The sequence below is a fragment of the Neoarius graeffei genome, chromosome 7 (genome assembly GCF_027579695.1).
Source record: "Neoarius graeffei isolate fNeoGra1 chromosome 7, fNeoGra1.pri, whole genome shotgun sequence".
Classification (NCBI taxonomy): Eukaryota; Metazoa; Chordata; class Actinopteri; order Siluriformes; family Ariidae; genus Neoarius; species Neoarius graeffei.
In genome coordinates this window covers 25,407,258-25,426,216 of record NC_083575.1, presented here as the reverse complement: position 1 = coordinate 25,426,216, position 18,959 = coordinate 25,407,258, and the positions used below count along the sequence as shown (strand labels likewise).

General features: G+C 41.0%; 2 protein-coding genes across 3 annotated transcripts in view; one reads left to right on the top strand and one right to left on the bottom strand.

Annotated features, from left to right (window-relative positions):
- angpt2a (angiopoietin 2a) overlaps positions 1-12,390 on the bottom strand; it is a 28,530-nt gene extending 16,140 nt beyond the window's left edge. For both annotated transcript variants that reach the window (XM_060924623.1, XM_060924624.1), the window contains exons 1-4: positions 11,764-12,390; positions 3,466-3,621; positions 2,662-2,783; positions 55-287 (exon numbers count right to left, since the gene is read on the bottom strand). In XM_060924623.1, the coding sequence (XP_060780606.1) occupies positions 55-287; positions 2,662-2,783; positions 3,466-3,621; positions 11,764-12,018 (766 nt within the window). In that variant the 5' untranslated portion in view covers positions 12,019-12,390. The remainder of the gene's footprint in view (positions 1-54; positions 288-2,661; positions 2,784-3,465; positions 3,622-11,763) is intronic.
- Positions 1-18,959, top strand: part of mcph1 (microcephalin 1) — a 132,227-nt gene that overhangs the window by 100,934 nt on the left and 12,334 nt on the right. The window lies entirely within an intron of this gene.

Here is an 18,959-nt window from a genome sequence, read left to right as displayed (position 1 = left end):
CCTCCCACGTTCCCCCATGTGGTGTCTGGCTGCGGTGCTGCGGTGTGCACTCACAGCTGGGGACGTTGATGCTCTGGATGAGCTTGTTGACCGTCTCCTCCAGTTCATGCTGCTGCTGTCGCAGTTCGCTGTTATCCTCAGACGTGCGCTGCAGTTGCTGCTTCAGTTCCTCTATCGTGCCCTTCTGCTCCTCCACCAGCTTCTTCAGCTGCTCCTTCTCCTCCTGCAGACTCTTCAGCTCCGCCTGCCTTTGGCCCTCCATGTCCTCCACACGCTTCTCCAGGAAGCTAAAAAAAAATCTTATCAGCGTTACTGTGAGGATTTTAACTTCTCTCTTTGACCTTCATTGTCTAACTTCATGGAGAAGTAGGCGGAGCATATTAACATATTATAATCTATCAATAATGAGCTTTGTGTTTCCATGTCCTCCACCCACATCGTCCAGAAGCCAAGAAAACAAAAATATTACCAAATTGTGCTGTGGTGCCAGACACAGGAATGATGATCATGTTTGCTACAGTCTCTACTGTTCTGTTTTTGCCTTAAATTTTAAATAATTTTCATTGAAAGTTTGGCGTATACCAAGCTGATTATCATTAGAGGTGGGTGATATGGCAAAAAATATCAAATCACCATTCACATCCAAATGGATCACAGAATTTAGGCTTGTTACCTGCAGGCAGAGCTCTCGTGGTGTTTATTTATTTATTTATTTATTTATATAATTGTTAAAACCAAGTTGATGCTTTCTTTCATATCTAAAACGTTTTCCTTTTACAATTTTAATGATTTGAAGGGTTTTTCCTTTTGAAGACTCAAAAAAACCTAAAATCTGTAAATTTTACAAATTTTAAAGATTAAAAATTTTACAAAATGTTTGTTTTCAAAAATATTTTAAAAATTCTAATTTAAAAATATGTAAATGTTAATTTTAAAGATTCAAACATTTTTACAAAATGTTTTAGTTTACAAAAAGATTGAAAAAATCTATTTTACAAATCTAAATTTTGCAAAATTTAAAGATTCAAAACTTGGAAAAAATGTTTGTTTTCAAAAATATTTTAAAAATTTAAATTTAATCTGTAAATGGTACAAATTTTAAAGATTCAAAACTTTAAAAAATGTTTGTTTTCAAAAATATTTAAAAAAATTTAATTTAAAAATCTGTAAATGTTACAAATTTTAAAGATTCAAAACTTTACAAAATGTTTCAGTTTACAAAAATATTCAAAAAAATATATTTTACAAATCTGTAAATTTTTTTCAAAATTTAAAGTTTCAAAACTTTGCAAAATGTTTGTGCTTTCAAAAAGATTCAAAAAAATTTATAATTGTTAAAAATTGTCAAGTTTTGAATCTTTAAAATGTTTCAGAATTTACAAAAAGATTTTGAAAAATCTATTTTAAAAATCTGTAAATTTTACAGTTTTAAAAATTCCACTTTAGAAACCTTTTAAAGATTAAAAGCAAAATTAACAAAGTTACAAATGTTGTATAAACTCTCTTAATGATGCCAAACTTTACAAGACTTTATGGTATTTAATGCTTTAATGTTTTGTGAAATATCACATTTAAAAAAAAAGGTTTTGTAAAATGTTAAATACTGAAAGTTTACTTTAAATACTTGACTTGAAATACTCCATATGAAATACTTTGGTACTTTGAACATTCCAAACTTTTACAAATTTTGCAAAAGATTTCAAAATTTATAAAACTTTAAGATTTCAAACTTGAGCGAAGTATGGAGTCTTTTAAAAAAAAAAAAAGTTGTCATTTTTTTTTTAGATTGAAAACAGTACATTCAAGAAGTTTAAGTTTTTTTTTTTAAGATTCAAAAATTTTTTTGAAAATGTTCTTTTAAAAAAATTTTTACGAAGCCAAGACTGATCAGCTCTTTTAGAAACAAAACAAACAAATGTAATAAAATACCTGCACTACATCTGAAAAGTATATCGCAAGATCATTCACCGTGAGATCAGGATTATATCATCATATTACCCAGCCCTGCTCGTCAGTATACAGAGATTTGGCAGATACTGTAATGTTTAAAGTGCATATTCTGGACCAATTTTTTTTTATATGAAAGTATGTCCCTTTACACACTCATCCAGAGGGGTAATTTTGCACAAGGCCATCTGTCTACAGCAGAAAAAAAATAAAATAACAAAACGCGTCTGGAAAAATCCCAAGGGAGTCTGGAGCCAGATTCGTGACGTCACCTGCGGAAGCGCCAGCAGGCTGCGCGAGCTTTGCACGGTTTCAGTGCACAGCCTGTGTAGACCAAGCGCTCCCATTTCTCTCTCATTGTCCGGTCTTTTGGGAAACGATGAGTACTAATCCCATCAAGATTGGTGTTGCTACACCCTCCTACGATACATCTGTTAACCATTTTAATAATTACACGATAACGTTGAAGAAATTTGCGCGCTGACGTAGGATTCAGAGTTTTTTCCGAGGCGGACCAATTCGCCTCAAATGGCTTGATTTCAACTGAATTTTTCTGGTATTGCACAAAATGCAAAATGTTTCAGATATTTGACCAAAGTTTAATATAAAATAGGAGAATTACGTTGATCTTGCTCCTGAATTTACCCGTGATATGCACTTCAAGTCCGCTGAATAAATAGTTCAATAAATCCAAAAAGAAAAATAATTTCTCACCTGTTTTTATCGCTGAGTTTAGTTATTTCGTTTGTCTGCAGGATCATGTCTTTTTCCAGTTTATGCGTTGAGATTGAATTTTCAAGAAGCTGACGTTCAAGCCTCATTGTTTGATTTATAACCTATAGATTTAAAAAAAAAAAAAAAAGTTCCACACACAGACAGTATTTCAGTTAAACTTTCACGTCCCTGCTCTTGTGCTATTAATTGAACTGTTGAACAAAAGCTGCAAGTTGGTATAATTAATGCCTCTTTTTTCCACTCCAGTTCACTTTACTCCGTATTTTTCAAAGACTCTGTCTTGAGCGTTCTTGTGGATGATATGAAGTGAATACATAAAACCTGCGGGCGTCCTCATTTGACAAAATACGAGCCGCAATAACGTAATGAATTTTGACAATTGCACTTTTCCCCGAGAATAATCTGTCACAACCAATTCTTGCTGCTATGAAATGGGCTGGAGTTGATATTACATGCCAGGGTATGGGTTTAGACGTTCACTGGTTATGGATGAACATGTTGGCATGTTGAAAGCCCTTAACTGTGCGTAAGGGGAGTTCACACATCACTTGGCATCAAAGCGCAAGTCGTGGCATTGTGTCGTGATGAGTGGAAAAAAAGAGTCAGTACAGGAGGAAAAAAACAGGACAATCAAATTTTATTCGAGGAACGGGGAGACGTGGACTGAAAGGCGGTGTGTGCACATTACTGACCTCAACAGCTGAGTCATCAGTTAATTTCGGAGTTAAAATCTGATCAGCGTATCTCACGAATGAGATTTAGGCTCCCATGTTTCTATCTCACCTGTGCCTCGACACTGGTGAGCTTTCGCGTCTGCTCAGCCGTCTGAATCAGGAGGTTGGCACCGATCTCGATCATGGCCGCCGTTTGGTTTTGCACAGTGTCGTGCTGAAGTTGGACCCTGTCTTTCCTCAGGTTCTCCTGGACGTAGCTCTCCAGCTGTGGAAGGCAGCAGATGCAGGATGTGTGGTTTAATATGATGACAAACCAGCTGTACGTTTGCCAATTTGACCGTGTTCGGGTTCACTTCGTTGTACAGCCTTCTTCGTCAATAACTGAATTCTGTATTAAACCAATAAAACCTCACACTAAAGCCATTGGCCTGTTCATAAAATCCCAGCTATTATGGGGGTGTTGTGGCTCAGGTGGATAAGGCGCCATACCATAAGTCTGGGCGACCCGGGTTCGATTCCAGCCCGAGGTCATTTGCCGATCCCTCCCTGTCTCTCTCTCCCACTCATTTCCTGTCTCTACACTGTCCTGTCCAATAATAAAAGGTGAAAAAAAAAAGCCCCCCAAAAATCTTTAAAAATCCCAGCTATTATTATACGCACAGGACACTATTTTTTGATGGAATAAAAATGTATTCTATTCCCTTCTGGCAGGTTTCATTCATTTGGTTCGATAACATGCATTATTTTTTATTATCGCAGTCCAAATCCTGCGCTCTGATTGGCTGGCGAGCAGGTCTGTATCCTACGGTACGGACCCCGGTTACGGACCTCTGGCGACTTGCTCGTTCACAACAACAAGCATAGTAGCATTTTTTGTCAACATTTATCTTTTTTTAATAAGATTTATTTATAAGATTATCAAAAATCTTATACATTTTTGCCGGCATTTCTCAGGAGAATAGCATTAATTTTACAGCATGGATAGCGATAACGACAGTCTTCACAGCGAAAGCGAGTTTTCCAGGAGAAAGCTAAAAACCTGTAACTGTTGCTAACGCAGAGCAAAAACATGGCTGAATCCTGAATGACTCCTATTTGTATAAATAGGGGACGACATAGGCGGCAAAATGTAGGTTTTTTTTCCTGCCATGGAAGTGCACTTGTATACCGAGGAGGAAGCCATTTGCATTACAGCCGTGAATGAGGATTCAAAATGGCGGCTCGGCTCGGTTTTCCTTTTCGGGCGCTCTCGTTTTCTGTTAGAATTTGGTAAGGAAAAAAATAAATATATTATTTACCAGCTTAAGGTCGGTCCGTATCATGAAATACCGTGACCTCGGCCTTGAATACTGACCTCGGCCCAGAGGGCCTCGCTCAGTACTTTCAAGACCTCAGTCACGGTATTTCACGATACAGACCTCCCAGCTGGTAAATAACATATATATTGTTCTCATTTCACTTATCCTATGTGTATTACATCACTTGACCCAATGGAGAATGAGTGCTGAATATGGTTCACGATATTGCACGGTTGTCAAGACAACATGATGTCACGCGTCGGAGTTGATGCGAATATTCAATGAGAGTTTTTTGCTGCGCGTGTGCAGAAGCATTTCTTTGTTCACCACGAAAGAGACATTGAACACCCGACAGGCTACCAAAACTTCGTTAGATGATATTCTCGCATATTTGAAAGGAGTGGCGATCTGTTTCGATTAGAGCTGGGACTTGAGCTCAGCCAAAACTTAGCCAGACACCAAAAAAGCAACAGGGTAAAGGATTTTGTAAGGGATTAGCGGCAGGCTGACAGATCGCTCCATTGTGTGTAGCTGTCGATGTTGATATTTTAAAAGTAATTAAGTAAATTACATCGGGAAATGAATACTTAAGTCTGAGTAAAAAAATACTGTAGCGAGTGTGTGTGGAAGAAGAGTCTGGAGACAGAAATCTTAGTTTCTTGGTCTGGTCTGTGCTACTTGCTCTTGATAGCACTGGTTTGACTGCTTTATTAGCATTCGCTAACACTACTGATGAACGCTACACCGGGTGGAAGGTGACTTCACTGCTGTGCTGACGGTACTGATTTGCAGTTAAACTCGCATTGGCCTTCAAGAATGCTGATATGAGGAGTGTGTGTATGTAGTATAATAATAATGGCTTTTTGTCATGGAATATATCTGATATACCACTCAAGGCCAGCCAATATTATTTCTTCATTAATGCATTATTCAATTACGTTTTCGGTTTTAGTAACCTTATACCGTGACTCGTATTGGCAACTAATTGCAATTAAATATTATACTTATCGGCCTATTCGGTTTTTAGCCGTGTTGAATTTAGTTCGTTTGGTCCACGGCGGGCGTCACTTATCCGTGCGATCTTCACCAGACTTGTGCGAGACTTCGAAACGTGAAGTGTCAGCCAGGTGTCAGTGCCGCCATTTTGAAAACCGTTTTCCAAACGAAATCTTCCACAAAAACGAGTTTAAATGACGATTACTGCTGACTTTTTTCAAACTTTCCTGATTGCTATCAAAACAAACAAAACTTCTGGCTTGATTACGTCATGTCAGCGTTCGAAAGAGGGCGTGCGCGTCTTTTGCCAACGTTGGCAGATGTCGGTCGCTTTGATTTCCGCTGTACGTTTTACTTCCGTCCTACGATGTCTCGCACAGGTCTCGACGAATCTTGTTTACCGCCATGGCTTTGACATATGGACTGATATATTACAGAGCATATTTCAAACTTGCTATAGCAGTGACAAAATAGCGATCAAAAATGCATTCCTATATTTAATAAAATGAGAAATAGAATTTTGATGATAAAAAAAAAAAAAAATTTGCCTTCAGTTCTCCTTTAAGAGCCTTGCTCAAGGGCTCAACAGTGGAAGCTTGAACCCCCAACCTTCTGATCCAGTAACCCAGAGCCTTAACTGTTGAGCCCTTACCTAAAAACACCCTTACCCCTGATGATCACTGTACCACGCCCTCTCCTGGATTCCTGCTTTACTCGAAATCAGAAGGTACACTTGTTTATAGACGAGCCGTTTTTCTGTTCCAGCCCCCTTAAAAATGTTACACGTAGTAAAATCAGGATGACCGAATGGACATCCTGATCCATTTAAAAAAAAAAAAAATAGTAAACCTCCCTGAGGATTATGTCGAGTCTGGTCAGATGTTTTCTAGCTACATTACAGACCCCGAGCTCATTGAGGAGTTTTAAATGGAACTTGTCATAACAAGGTCATAACCCCTTTCAAGTAAATCCAAAAGGGCTAAATGTATCTCGACTTTGAGAACGCATAATATTCTAAACCGTACAGAAATATGTCCTCTTGGCAGGCTTTCGAGCCAGTGGAAGCCAACTTTCTTTCGCTCGTTCAAGCTCTTTCTGTAAACTTCGTAAGCCGTCCCTATTCGCACAGGTGGTCTTGTTAACACGAGCGTCTGAGCACAGGTTGTGGTTAACCATAAATATTCAAAACATTGCTGGATAGCTTTGAGGAAAGTGGAGTGCAATTCAGCCTCTTATCGAGTGTATGTTATGATCATTGCTGTCATTTTTGTTTCTTTAAACACATCAGAAAGCTAGCTGAGAGTCCTGAGCCTGCCCATCCTCAACCGAGTCGTTGTCGTATTTTGGTTTTGTTCTAATCATGTTCTAATGATCTAATCGTAGACCAGATGGGAGTTCGGATTTAACGTCTGATATATTTAGTATGTATTTGAAATGGCTACGTTGTTGCTGGAGGTCATCGGTGTTCAATCATCAAGTTTTCCCAAAGTTCAAAAAAATATGTACATATGAACACCGATGGGGCGGCACGGTGGTGTAGTGGTGAGCGCTGTCGCCTCACAGCAGAAAGGTTCTGGGTTCGAGCCCAGCAGCCGACAGAGGCCTTTCTGTGTGGAATTTGCATGTTCTCCCCGTGTCTGCATGGGTTTCCTCCGGGTGCTCCAGTTTCCAGTCCAAAGACATGCAGGTTAGGTTAACTGGTGGCTCTAAATTGAACGTCGGTGTGAATGGTTGTTCATGTCTCTGTGTCAGCCCTGCGATGACCTGTTTGACTTGTCCAGGGTGTACCCCGCCTTTCGCTCATAATCAGCTGGGATAGGCTCCAGCTTGCCCGCGACCCTGCACAGGATAAGCGGTTACTGATAATGGATGGACGAAGACGGATACGTCATGGGTTCGATTCCCAACAATGCCACAGCTATCTGTGGCCTGGAGCCAAGAGAGGAGAAAATAGGGTCTCCGGGTGGGACGGACGCCATTACTGTGTGTCTCCTGTCAAGCAGTCACAGAACCGCAAGCCAGCCGTGGGTTAGTTCTTTGAGCTCATGTATGCGGAAGAGGGTAGATAGCACTTCCTTTCGAGTGTACTACAGCAAAACGACTTTTCGACTGATTTCCCTGTCCAGTGTCGGAATAAAATCGCGAGGGTTTTGCTAGACTCTCGATGGCGGGATGTTCCAATAAAATCACGTTTTTAAGATGTTGACCAGCTCTCTCCAGCACCAAACAAAGCAAAATAGAGCTGGCTAGATTTTCATATTCACCCATGTCCAAAAATAAACGTACAGGGCCAAATCATAGTATTCCCATGCCACGATTTGTTATACGACATGGCACCAAGTTCCACAGGGTGTCTACTTCAGGGTTGTTCAAATAATTTCTTCTTTCTTCTTGTCCAGCACTGCTGCCAGGTTGGGGTCCATGTGGACCCTACTGATCCACGTCATATTAATTGGAGTATAGTTTTACCTCGGATGCCATTCCTGCCGCAACCCTCCCATTTCTTGGCTTGGAGAACAACCATTCATACACACATTCACACCGACGGGCACTTTAGAGTTGCCAGTTAACCTAACCTGCATGTCTTTGGACTGTCGGGGAAACCGGAGCACCCGGAAGAAACCAATGTGGAGAACATGCAAACTCCGCACAAAAAGGCCCTCGCCGGCCACAGGGCTCGAACCCAGAACCTTCTTGCTGTGAGGCAACAGTGCTAACCACTACACCACGTTACCATCCGAGTTGTTGTTGGGTTGTGTTTACATTATGATTAATTTGCATAAAAAAAAAAATCTTCTGTTCTAGTGAAATCACCACACCCTAACCAGTTTCCGAGTGGCATAATAGCTTCTTTTTGTTTGGAGATGTGTTTTGATTTAAAAAAAAAAAAACACCACTTCAGGTAAGTGTTTCCTGAGCTGTAAAAACAAATGAATCAAAACACAAATTTGTTTGCATCCCATCGGAAGCGCTCATCCAGTCCTTGCGCTCTTTCCTGAACAGCAGACAGACCGGCACTCGAACAAACAGGATGGGCACGAGTGACGAGTTGCATCCTCAATGAAAACATATTTCTCTAACGTGACAAGGGAGGAAAACATGAGTGAGGCATTCGCCATGCATTGCGACAGGTTTTTCTGGAGTTTATTTGCTTTAATGCTAACCCGGAAGTCTTTTACCACTGCGGTTAGGATATATTTAACCTTCCCTCGCTGATGAACGCCACAAGTGACAAGTTTGATAATCGGTGCTAATTTTGTTTGTCTTCCTCTTTGCACTTCCATCTTGCGTAAAGCATCGGAACTGCCGGCAGGACGTTTCACTGACAGCTAATGATCCAATCAGTCGTAGGATTTCCACTAGGAAGGCTTGTTTGTTGGATCTGTTTACATGGCTGTAAACTGGCACGTCGTGTTCGCGTCATGGCCCAGAGTCACGTCCTGGCTGCTCATGAATCAAACGTGCGAGATTCTGTAGCATGACCTTCTGACAGCCCGGGGTCCGATGCTTTCCTCTGACCTTCGCTCGTAGACCTCGAAAGTGCCACTTAGAGGAAGAGCCTTTCCTCTGAGTGCACAGACAATGCCATACAATGTCCGACTGCAACAGTCAGAAAGGAAACCGTGCCATAAAATCTGTTTACGTTGTTTTTTTGACCCATCGCGAACTTTGCACAATGGTGTTGTGCCGGAATTTAACGCCAATATTCAAGGAGAAAGGTAGACACGAGTATGTTTTTGGCAAGCGCAAACTCCGAGTCAGTTTTGTTGCCCGGGATTATGCACCTGACTCACGGTGTATTTTCAGAACATCCTGTGTATTACCATAAAAGCAGCTTTGCACTATACACAATGAACTTTTTCCTCCTTTTGTATTTTCTCGTTTCTTGCGTCTCAAGATTCATCGCGCACTTTTTCCTTTCATGCATAACTTCTTCACACTCGAGCAAACACACAACTCTTGTTTTTTGGGGGTTTTTTTGCAAAAAAATGTGACTGTTATGCCCCTTTTCCACCAAAGCAGTTCCAGGGCTGGTTCGGGGCCAGTGCTTAGTTTGGAACCGGGTTTTCTGTTTCCACTGACAAAGAACTGGCTCTGGGGCCAGAAAAACTGGTTCCAGGCTAGCACCAAAACTCTGCTGGGCCAGAGGAAAGAACCGCTTACGTCAGCGGTGGGGGGGGCGGTAGTCTGGTTAACACCAGACCATATCACAAGTGAAATATGGTCTGGAATCCGCCTATTGAATTTCTCGTAGGGGAGGTGTGGTTTACGATTGTCAACGGCCGTTTATTGGACATTGCGAATGTCTATCATTTGGCGTATACGTAGCCCATGGCCAATCATGGCAGTTGTACCCGGTGACGTAGTTAGAGTGACGAAGAGGTGAAGAAAGACTGTAACGCCAAACGCTGTTCTTTTTTTAAAACAAACTTTCGCTCTAAACTATTCAGAACAGTGTCTAAAGCTTGATCGAAAGTTTAGTTCGTATCGCTCGCCGCCATGTTAAATGTGATCCGTAAACAGTCCCAAATAAACTACAAGCTTCCGTTTGTCGAGTAGTACGCGTCACCGTCTTTCCACCCCTCCCCACTCTCTGATTGGCTCCCTAACTCAGGCGAGCCTTTAGACCATAGTTTCCATGCTGTCTTTTCAGATCGGAACGATTGTGCAAAGCAGCATGGGATTTCCCAGGCTAGGGGGGAGGAGTTGTTAAGACCAACAACAATAGCAAGACCGCGAAAGGTCGCCATTTTTAAGCGACGAGAAGCAGCAGCTGTACAAACGCGAAGTCATCCATTATTATTGTTGTTGTTGTTGCTGCTGCTTCTTCCGTGTTGTTTTTGCTTCGATATTCACGCCAAGGTTTATGCAAACGCAGCGACGTAACTGATGTATACAGCGACGTAATGACGTGTCTCCCCTTAGCACCGCGAGCTATGGAAAAGCAAACTGGTTCTCAGCTGGTTCGCAAGTTGAACGAGTTGTGAACCAGCACCAGCACTGGCCCCGAACCAGCCCTGGAACTGATTTGGTGGAAAAGGGGGATTATTGGTCAATCTGGAAAGATAGCGGTTCTCAAAAAGGGCTCTGGGACTCAATCGGGGGTTTATAATTTTAATACGTTTTGACGAAATGGATTAAAATCACAACTTGCATCTTTTCGAACTCGTCGGATTTCTTCTGCTTTGAAGTTTCGATCGTTTTTCGCTTGTTTCAGTGCTCAAGGGAACGAGTTTAATCCAAATCCATCCGAATAACGGCAACGTGAAAGGCCGTAAAAGAAGCACGATGCACATTTTACGCAGAAAGCCTAATATTTGAATAGCTGGATTGGTTTTCTTTCATGCAGCATATTCGAAATGATTAAAGCCGCAAAAAATTGAAAAGGAAGTAAGGGAAAACCCGACTTGCTGTCCTAGTTACAGGAAATATTCTTGGTATAATTAAGATGCAGAGAGAGACTTTTTCTTTTCTTTTTTGTAATTTCCCAGTAAATCTAAGTATTTAACATGCTTGACATCATCCATTTCTAGGAAAAGGTTTTTTTTTCCTTTCTGTCGGTCACATGAACACCTATGATTTTTCCACGTAGGTCTGAAAGTTGAGTCGTCGAGTGTGCTTTTTGCCATTACCCAGGCTGTTTCTTGGTTTCATGACACTATTTTTAGTCGAAGAAAAAAAATAAAAAGGACTTTTACAGGAAATGTGTCCATGATCCATGAGAAAATTTGCACATGCACCTGTTCTGCTCATATAGGTGTGTGTGTGTGTGTGTGTGTGTGTGTGTGTGTGTGTGTACAGTATATGGAAGAGCTGTCTGAAATTACATGCATGGTCTACTGTAAGATTTGTCTGTGGGTCGTGGTGTTTTTTTTTTTCTTTTAGCGTAAATTATGTTCCGTAGCCATTTTTGCGCCATCAATTAAAACGTAAGCATTTATTCCTTTCTAAGCTTCCATGATGAGCTGTTAAGTCATGGCACTTGAAAACAAAACCCAACTCCTGGTCCCTGAGCAACTAAAAGTGTCCTGCCTGTCTTGGTTTTCCTTCTCATCATCATACAACTACAACTACTGAAAAGGATCTTATTTCAGTGATGGATGAAAGTGTACCTTGAGCAGCCACTGCGTGTTGTTCTCAATGATGGTCTCCAGCTGTTCCAGCCTCTGTAGCGACTCCTCGTATTCATCCGGATCGTCTTTCTGCACCTGGTTGCCATAGCTACTTGGGGGGCACGTCTCCTGCTCGGGCAGAAGAAACGTGTAGCTGCACGGCCCGTTCTGAATCTGATACGGCTTCTTCCCGGCTACGTACCCTTCCCCTACGGTGAACCAGAAGCTTAAAATGAAGATCCCAGCGTTGAGCATCTTCTTTGTATTTTGTTTTTAACCGAGTTGCCTTTTTTCCTTGAAATGCCTTGCACGTCCCCACGTGTCAGATTCTTCTCCGAAGCTGAAATGCTGCTGCTGCTGCTGCACCAGTGCCCCTGTTCAGAATTCTCCCAGCACTTCTTGTGAGCTTCATTTATAATGAAAGGCAGGAGGTGGAGACAAATATCAGCGTGCAATAGTAGAAGCGTCACTCAGCAGCTCCCAAATCTTCAGCTGTCTCTCACGCCGAGTTCTGCGCAAGTCGCTGTGCTCCTCTGACCGCCGGATTCAAGAGTAAGCTCCTTCCTTCTTAGACAGGAGCAGGGGACGCTAATTAAACACTTCCCGTCAGATGGTCCCTCTCAGCTGCCTTCTCCGCTCCAGAGAAAGTCTGTGCGGACTGGCGGGAGAGGAGAGGACAGGACGACAATGGCGGGATTAGTGTTTTTCTTCGAGACAGCCGCTCTTTTTTAAAAAAAAAAAAAGTCCTTCAGGATGCAGCTGTGCTTCTCGAACCATTCAGCTTCAACAATGTTAGAGCATGAGCTTTTTTCTTTTTTTTCCCCCTTTCCCCTCCTTAAGATACCCCCACTCCACCCTCTAACCCTTTCTAAAAGCTACAATAATAAATGTGGTGGAAAAGACAAATGTTTTTGACTTGTCACATCATCTTGATGGTGTTTTTTTTTTTCTTTAAATCTCAAAAAAAAAAACCCACTAGCATTAATTTCCTGTCTGGTTTGCCATATCTGGAAGTTGTTAAAAGCGAAGAGGCTGAAAGGCAGCGTAGACAAGTATCTGGCTTCGGTTCAGAAGTCGTTAATAAACCCCGCGTCATCTTAAAATCCCTGGTCTCTGTTAATGCCATAGCTCAAAATATTCATCCCCGGTTCTCATAGGAATTGGAATTCCGGATCGTGTTTTCAGATGCTTCTGACTTTGGTGCTCTGCAGTGATGTTCATATGTGTATTATGCAATGAAACACGACGCGGGGTGCTGTTCGAGGAAAATAATCAACGACAGGGTTTCGTGATTCAGCCGGACATGAAGCAAAGCGTGTCCTGGAGTGTGTTGTTCCTCTTATACCATGCTGATTAAAGAAACAAGTCAGTGGCATTCATGGCAGCTACAACCCCGATTCCAAAAAAGTCGGGACGCTGTGTAAACTGTACATAAAAACAGAATGCGATAATTTGCGAATCATGGAAACCCTGTATTTAATTGAAAATAGTACAAAGACAGCATATCAAATGTTTAAACTGAGAAATTATATTGTGTTTTGAAAAATGTATGCTCATTTTCAATTTGATGTCAGCAAGACGTTTCAAAAAACGTTGTGACAGGGGCATGTTTACTACTGTACTGCACCACCTTTACTTTTAACAACACTCTGTAAATGTTTGGGAACCGAGGAGACCAATTGCTGTAGTTTTGAAAGAGAAATGTTGTCCCATTTTTACCTGATATACAATTTCAGCTGCCCAACAGTTCAGGGTCTCCTTTGTTGTATTTTGCACTTCATAATGCACCAAATGTTTTAAATGGGAGACAGGTCTGGACTGCAGGCAGGCCAGTTTAGCACCCAGTCTCTCTTACTGCAGAGCCATGCAGTTTTAATATGTGCAGAAAGTGCTTTGGCATTATCTTGCTGGAAGAAGGAAGGCCTTCCCTGAAAAAGATTTTGCCTGGATGGCAGCATATTGCTCTGAAACGTGTATATATCATTCAGCATTAATGATGCCTTCCCAGATGTACAAGCTATCCATGTCATGTGCACTAATGCCCCCTCATACCATCATAGATGCTGGATTTTGAACTGTGCACTGATAACAAGCCGGATGGTCCCTCTCCTCTTTAGCCTGGAGGACGTGGTGTCCATGATTTTCTAAAAAGAATTTCTACTTTTGATTCGTCAGACCTCGGGACAATTTTCCACTTCGCCTCAGTCCATCGTAAAAGAGCTCGGGCCCAGAGAAGGTGGCGGTGTTTCTGGATATTGTTTATATCTGGTTTTAACTTGCATTTGTGGATGCAGTAATGAAGTATTTTCACAGACGATGGTTTTCTGAAGTGTTCCTGAGCCCATACAGTGGTTTCCACTACAGACACGTGTCTGCTTTTAATGCAGTGTCGCCTGAGGGCCTGAAGCTCACAGGCATCCAATGTCAGTTTTCAGCCTTGTCTCTTGCATACAGAGATTTCTCCAGATTCTCTGAATCTTTTAATGATATTATGTACCACAGATGATGTGATCCCCAAATTCTTTGCAAGTTTACATTGAGGAACGTTATTCTTAAATTGTTGCGCTGTTTGCCCACGCAGTCTTTCACAGAGCGGTGAACCCCTCCCCATCTTTACTTCTCAGAGACTCCGCCTCTCTGGAATGCTCTTTTTATACCCAATCATCTTACTGACCTGTTGAAAATGAACCTAATTAGGTTGTTTTTGGTTTTTTTGCATTACACAACTTTTTCAGTCTTTTGTTGTTGCTGTCCCAACTTTTCTGAAATGTGTTGCTGACATCAAATTCAAAATGAGCATATATTAAAAAAATAAAATACAATTTCTCAGTTTCAACATTTGATCTGTTATCTTTGTATTATTTTCAACGAAATGCATCGCGTTTCCATGATTTGCAAATCTTCACATTCTGTTTTTATTTATGTTTTACACAGCATCCCAACTTTTTTGGAACTGGGGTTGTATAAACAGCCCTTCCTTTACCAGCCTATCTATCTTTTTTTTCCTCTTTCTTGTAGTTAACAAGACAAAAAAAAAAGCTCTAAAGACGTTCCTGTTTCTGAAAAACTTTAATTAATGCTTTATGTGGAGAGGTAACACCAGACACTCCCTCCAAAAAATAGGATTCTACATGAGTATACATGTGTGGGTTTTATTTATTTATTTTTTTATTCGCTTTTGTTTGGCTTCTCCACCGTCCAATTCCATATAAACCTTGAATAGACCCCTTCTGATGAATGATATAACGATATTCATTGACTTCAACATCATTGTTGAATCCTGCAAGTTTGTTCATGGTAAAGAATGTCCTTATACCGTACATGACTGTGTCCGTAATCACTTAGAAATCAGATGTAAAAATAAGCGTCCAAGTGTGTTAAGTTGTGTGTACAGAGCTGACAGTACTACTAAAGACATTTGCAATCCAACAGCTAGTTCCTTTCTGTTCCCAGTGATCGCACGTCACCTATGAAGCCAGTGTGACGGATGCGGAAAGCAGGTGTCGCAGGGAGGAAGTCGTTCCGCTCAGAGGATGTTTTGTCCTTAACCTCATGGGGGGGGGTCTCTTCAGAACAGACATCAGCGCAGTGCACCCGTGGCTTTCACCGTCACTTCCACTCACACCTGAAAGGACATTTCTGTGATCAACATGGACACTTTTCCCATGTGATCAACATCAGGACGTTCGTTCATGAGCATGATATGCTTGCGTCATCTATTTTTTCCACTTGAACTTATTTCCAGGATTAATAAGAAGAGCACACGGCAAACTTCAAACAGAATATACAGTGGTGCTTGAAAGTTTGTGAACCCTTTAGAATTTTCTATATTTCTGTATAAGTAGGACCTAAAACATGATCAGATTTTCACACAAGTCCTAAAAGTAGATAAAGAGAACCCAGTTAAACAAATGAGACAAAAATATTATACTTGGTCATTTATTTATTGAGGAAAATGATCTGTGAGTGGCAAAAGTATGTGAACCTTTGCTTTCAGTATCTGGTGTGACCCCCTTGTGCAGCAATAACTGCAACTAAACGTTTCCGGTAACTGTTGATCAGTCCTGCACACCGGCTTGGAGGAATTTTAGCCCGTTCCTCCGTACAGAACAGCTTCAACTCTGGGATGTTGGTGGGTTTCCTCACATGAACTGCTCGCTTCAGGTCCTTCCACAACATTTTGATTGGATTAAGGTCAGGACTTTGACTTGGCCATTCCAAAACATTAACTTTATTCTTCTTTAACCATTCTTTGGTAGAATGACTTGTGTGCTTAGGGTCGTTGTCTTGCTGCATGACCCACCTTCTCTTGAGATTCAGTTCATGGACAGATGTCCTGACATTTTCCTTTAGAATTCGCTGGTATAATTCAGAATTCATTGTTCCATCAATGATGGCAAGCCGTGCTGGCCCAGATGCAGCAAAACAGGCCCAAACCATGATACTACCACCACCATGTTTCACAGATGGGATAAGGTTCTTATGCTGGAATGCAGTGTTTTCCTTTCTCCAAACATAACGCTTCTCATTTAAACCAAAAAGTTCTATTTTGGTCTCATCCGTCCACAAAACATTTTTCCAATAGCCTTCTGGCTTGTCCACATGATCTTTAGCAAACTGCAGACGAGCAGCAATGTTCTTTTTGGAGAGCAGTGGATTTCTCCTTGCAACCCTGCCATGCACACCATTGTTGTTCAGTGTTCTCCTGATGGTGGACTCATGAACATTAACATTAGCCAATGTGAGAGAGGCCTTCAGTTGCTTAGAAGTTACCCTGGGGTCCTTTGTGACCTCGCCGACTATTACACGCCTTGCTCTTGTAGTGATCTTTGTTGGTCGACCATTCCTGGGGAGGGTAACAATGGTCTTGAATTTCCTCCATTTGTACACAATCTGTCTGTGGATTGGTGGAGTCCAAACTCTTTCGAGATGGTTTTGTCACCTTTTCCAGCCTGATGAGCATCAACAACGCTTTCTCTGAGGTCCTTAGAACGTTTAGTTGCAGTTATTGCTGCACAAGGGGGTCACACCAGATACTGAAAGCAAAGGTTCACATACTTTTGCCACTCACAGATATGTAATATTGGATCATTTTCCTCAATAAATAAATGACTAAGTGTAATATGTTTGTCTCATTTGTTTAACTGGCTTCTCTTTATCTACTTTTAGGACTTGTGTGAAAATCTGATGATGTTTTGGGTCCTATTTATGCAGAAATATAGAAAATTCTAAAGGGTTCGCAAACTTTCAAGCACCACTGGAATTCAAGTACATCATAAAGAGATGAGCTGGAATTGAAAAGTTTTGCTGGACTGGAAGTGGAAGTGTGCTGAGAGAATGCTGCTATCGCAGATGCGCAGATGTCGCAGCTCAGGTGCTTGCTCTGAATCATCTTCCTCCGACACGCGCGTGGGAGGCTTGTGTTTGCCTCAGCCGTTCGTTTCATGTCGAAAGGAAGCTGGCCGAGGAAGGAAGTGACCCAATGTCCTCCTTTTTCTTAAAGAGTTTACAACATTCAAATTTCTGTCCATTTAATCCGGATGAGGGAATTCATGATTGTCAGAGGTCAGGAATCCTTGATTTTTTTTTTTTTAATTAAAATTTTTTTTCCTGTTATTTCACTGGAGACCACGATTTCTCTAAAACAGCCAAGCTCATTCATTCATTCATTCATTCGGCCTTTGCCTCTGAAATCGTGCTTCTCAATGAAAGACGTGATTGATCTAAAAACTGTGATCAAACAGCGGAGCAAGCCGCTTCGTGTCATTTAATGTTTTTTTTTCTTTTTTTTTTTCCAAGACTCAAACAGGTAATAAATAGCCTGTATTGGATATTAAAGAAAATACTCCAATCTTCTCTGAGATTGTAAAGTCATAAACTTGCAAGAAAAAGTCACGTGTGTGTGTGTGTGGAGTCTATTAAAAAAAAAAGTATTTTTTGTCAAGGAACCACAAGGCTTCACTTGGCAAGGTTGGATCACTATCAGGACACCACAGACCCAACGACTGAGCCGAGAGTGATAAGAAACGCAGTCTTTCTTCCTCGATCGCGCAATATACAAGATTATTATACAAACAGGACGCTTTTTCGATGGAATAAAAACACGCGTTCTATTCCCTTCTAACGTGTTTCATTCATTTGGTTTGATAGCATGCAATATTGTTCGCATATCGCTTATCCTACGTGCATTACGTCACTCTACCCAATGGAGAATAAGTGGTGAATATGGTTTACAATATTGCATGGTTGTCAAGACAACCATGCGTCGCACATCAGAGAGGTAAAACTTCCACACTAGCGAGCGACTGTGACCATTTGTAACCAAACATACGGTAGCTGCCAGGTTTGCTTCATTAAATACGGAAGGTTTTGAGAGAATTTTGAAAGAGGAAGACGCTTCGAACACCCGAAAAGAATGTGTATGTATCATAATAATAATAATAATAATAATAATGGCTTCTGACTCATTCATTATCATGCTAGCTGAATGGAATATATCTGACAGACCACGAGAAAAAAGCAAAAAAGCCAGCCAATCTTGTTTAAACAAAGCACAGAGATTTTCAACTACATTTCCCAGAATGCACTGCAGCCAGGAAGCACATTATTGTTGCGCGTCCCGGATGCAACAAGAGGTGAACAGAAAAACCACGCAGCTTTGTTTATCCGTGTCTGTTTTTGTCTTAGCTGTTTCTAAATGTATAATTATTCCCAGAGCAGTTTCCTGTTACTTTCAACGTGCAACGTGTGGCGTCTTCTCATCTGCACAAATCTGTTACGTTGAAACGGCTGAGCCGAGAGTTCTAGGAAATATAGTCTTTCTAGTCAGTGTGCTTCCTTGACCAAAAAAAAAAAACACCACCACTATTTTTCAGTTTTGTTTTTGTAAATTTGTGACTTCACAACATCCGACAATATTCGAGTTTGTTCTTGTAAAATTATGATTTTAATTTTGAAAATTTGAGGGGGGTTTTTTCCCCTCGGAATCTTACCACCCTCCCCAGCGCTATTTATTTATTTACAACCCCGATTCCAAAAAAGTTGGGACAAAGTACAAATTGTAAATAAAAACGGAATGCAATGATGTGGAAGTTTCAAAATTCCATATTTTATTCAGAATAGAACATAGATGACATATCAAATGTTTAAACTGAGAAAACGTATCATTTAAAGAGAAAAATTAGGTGATTTTAAAT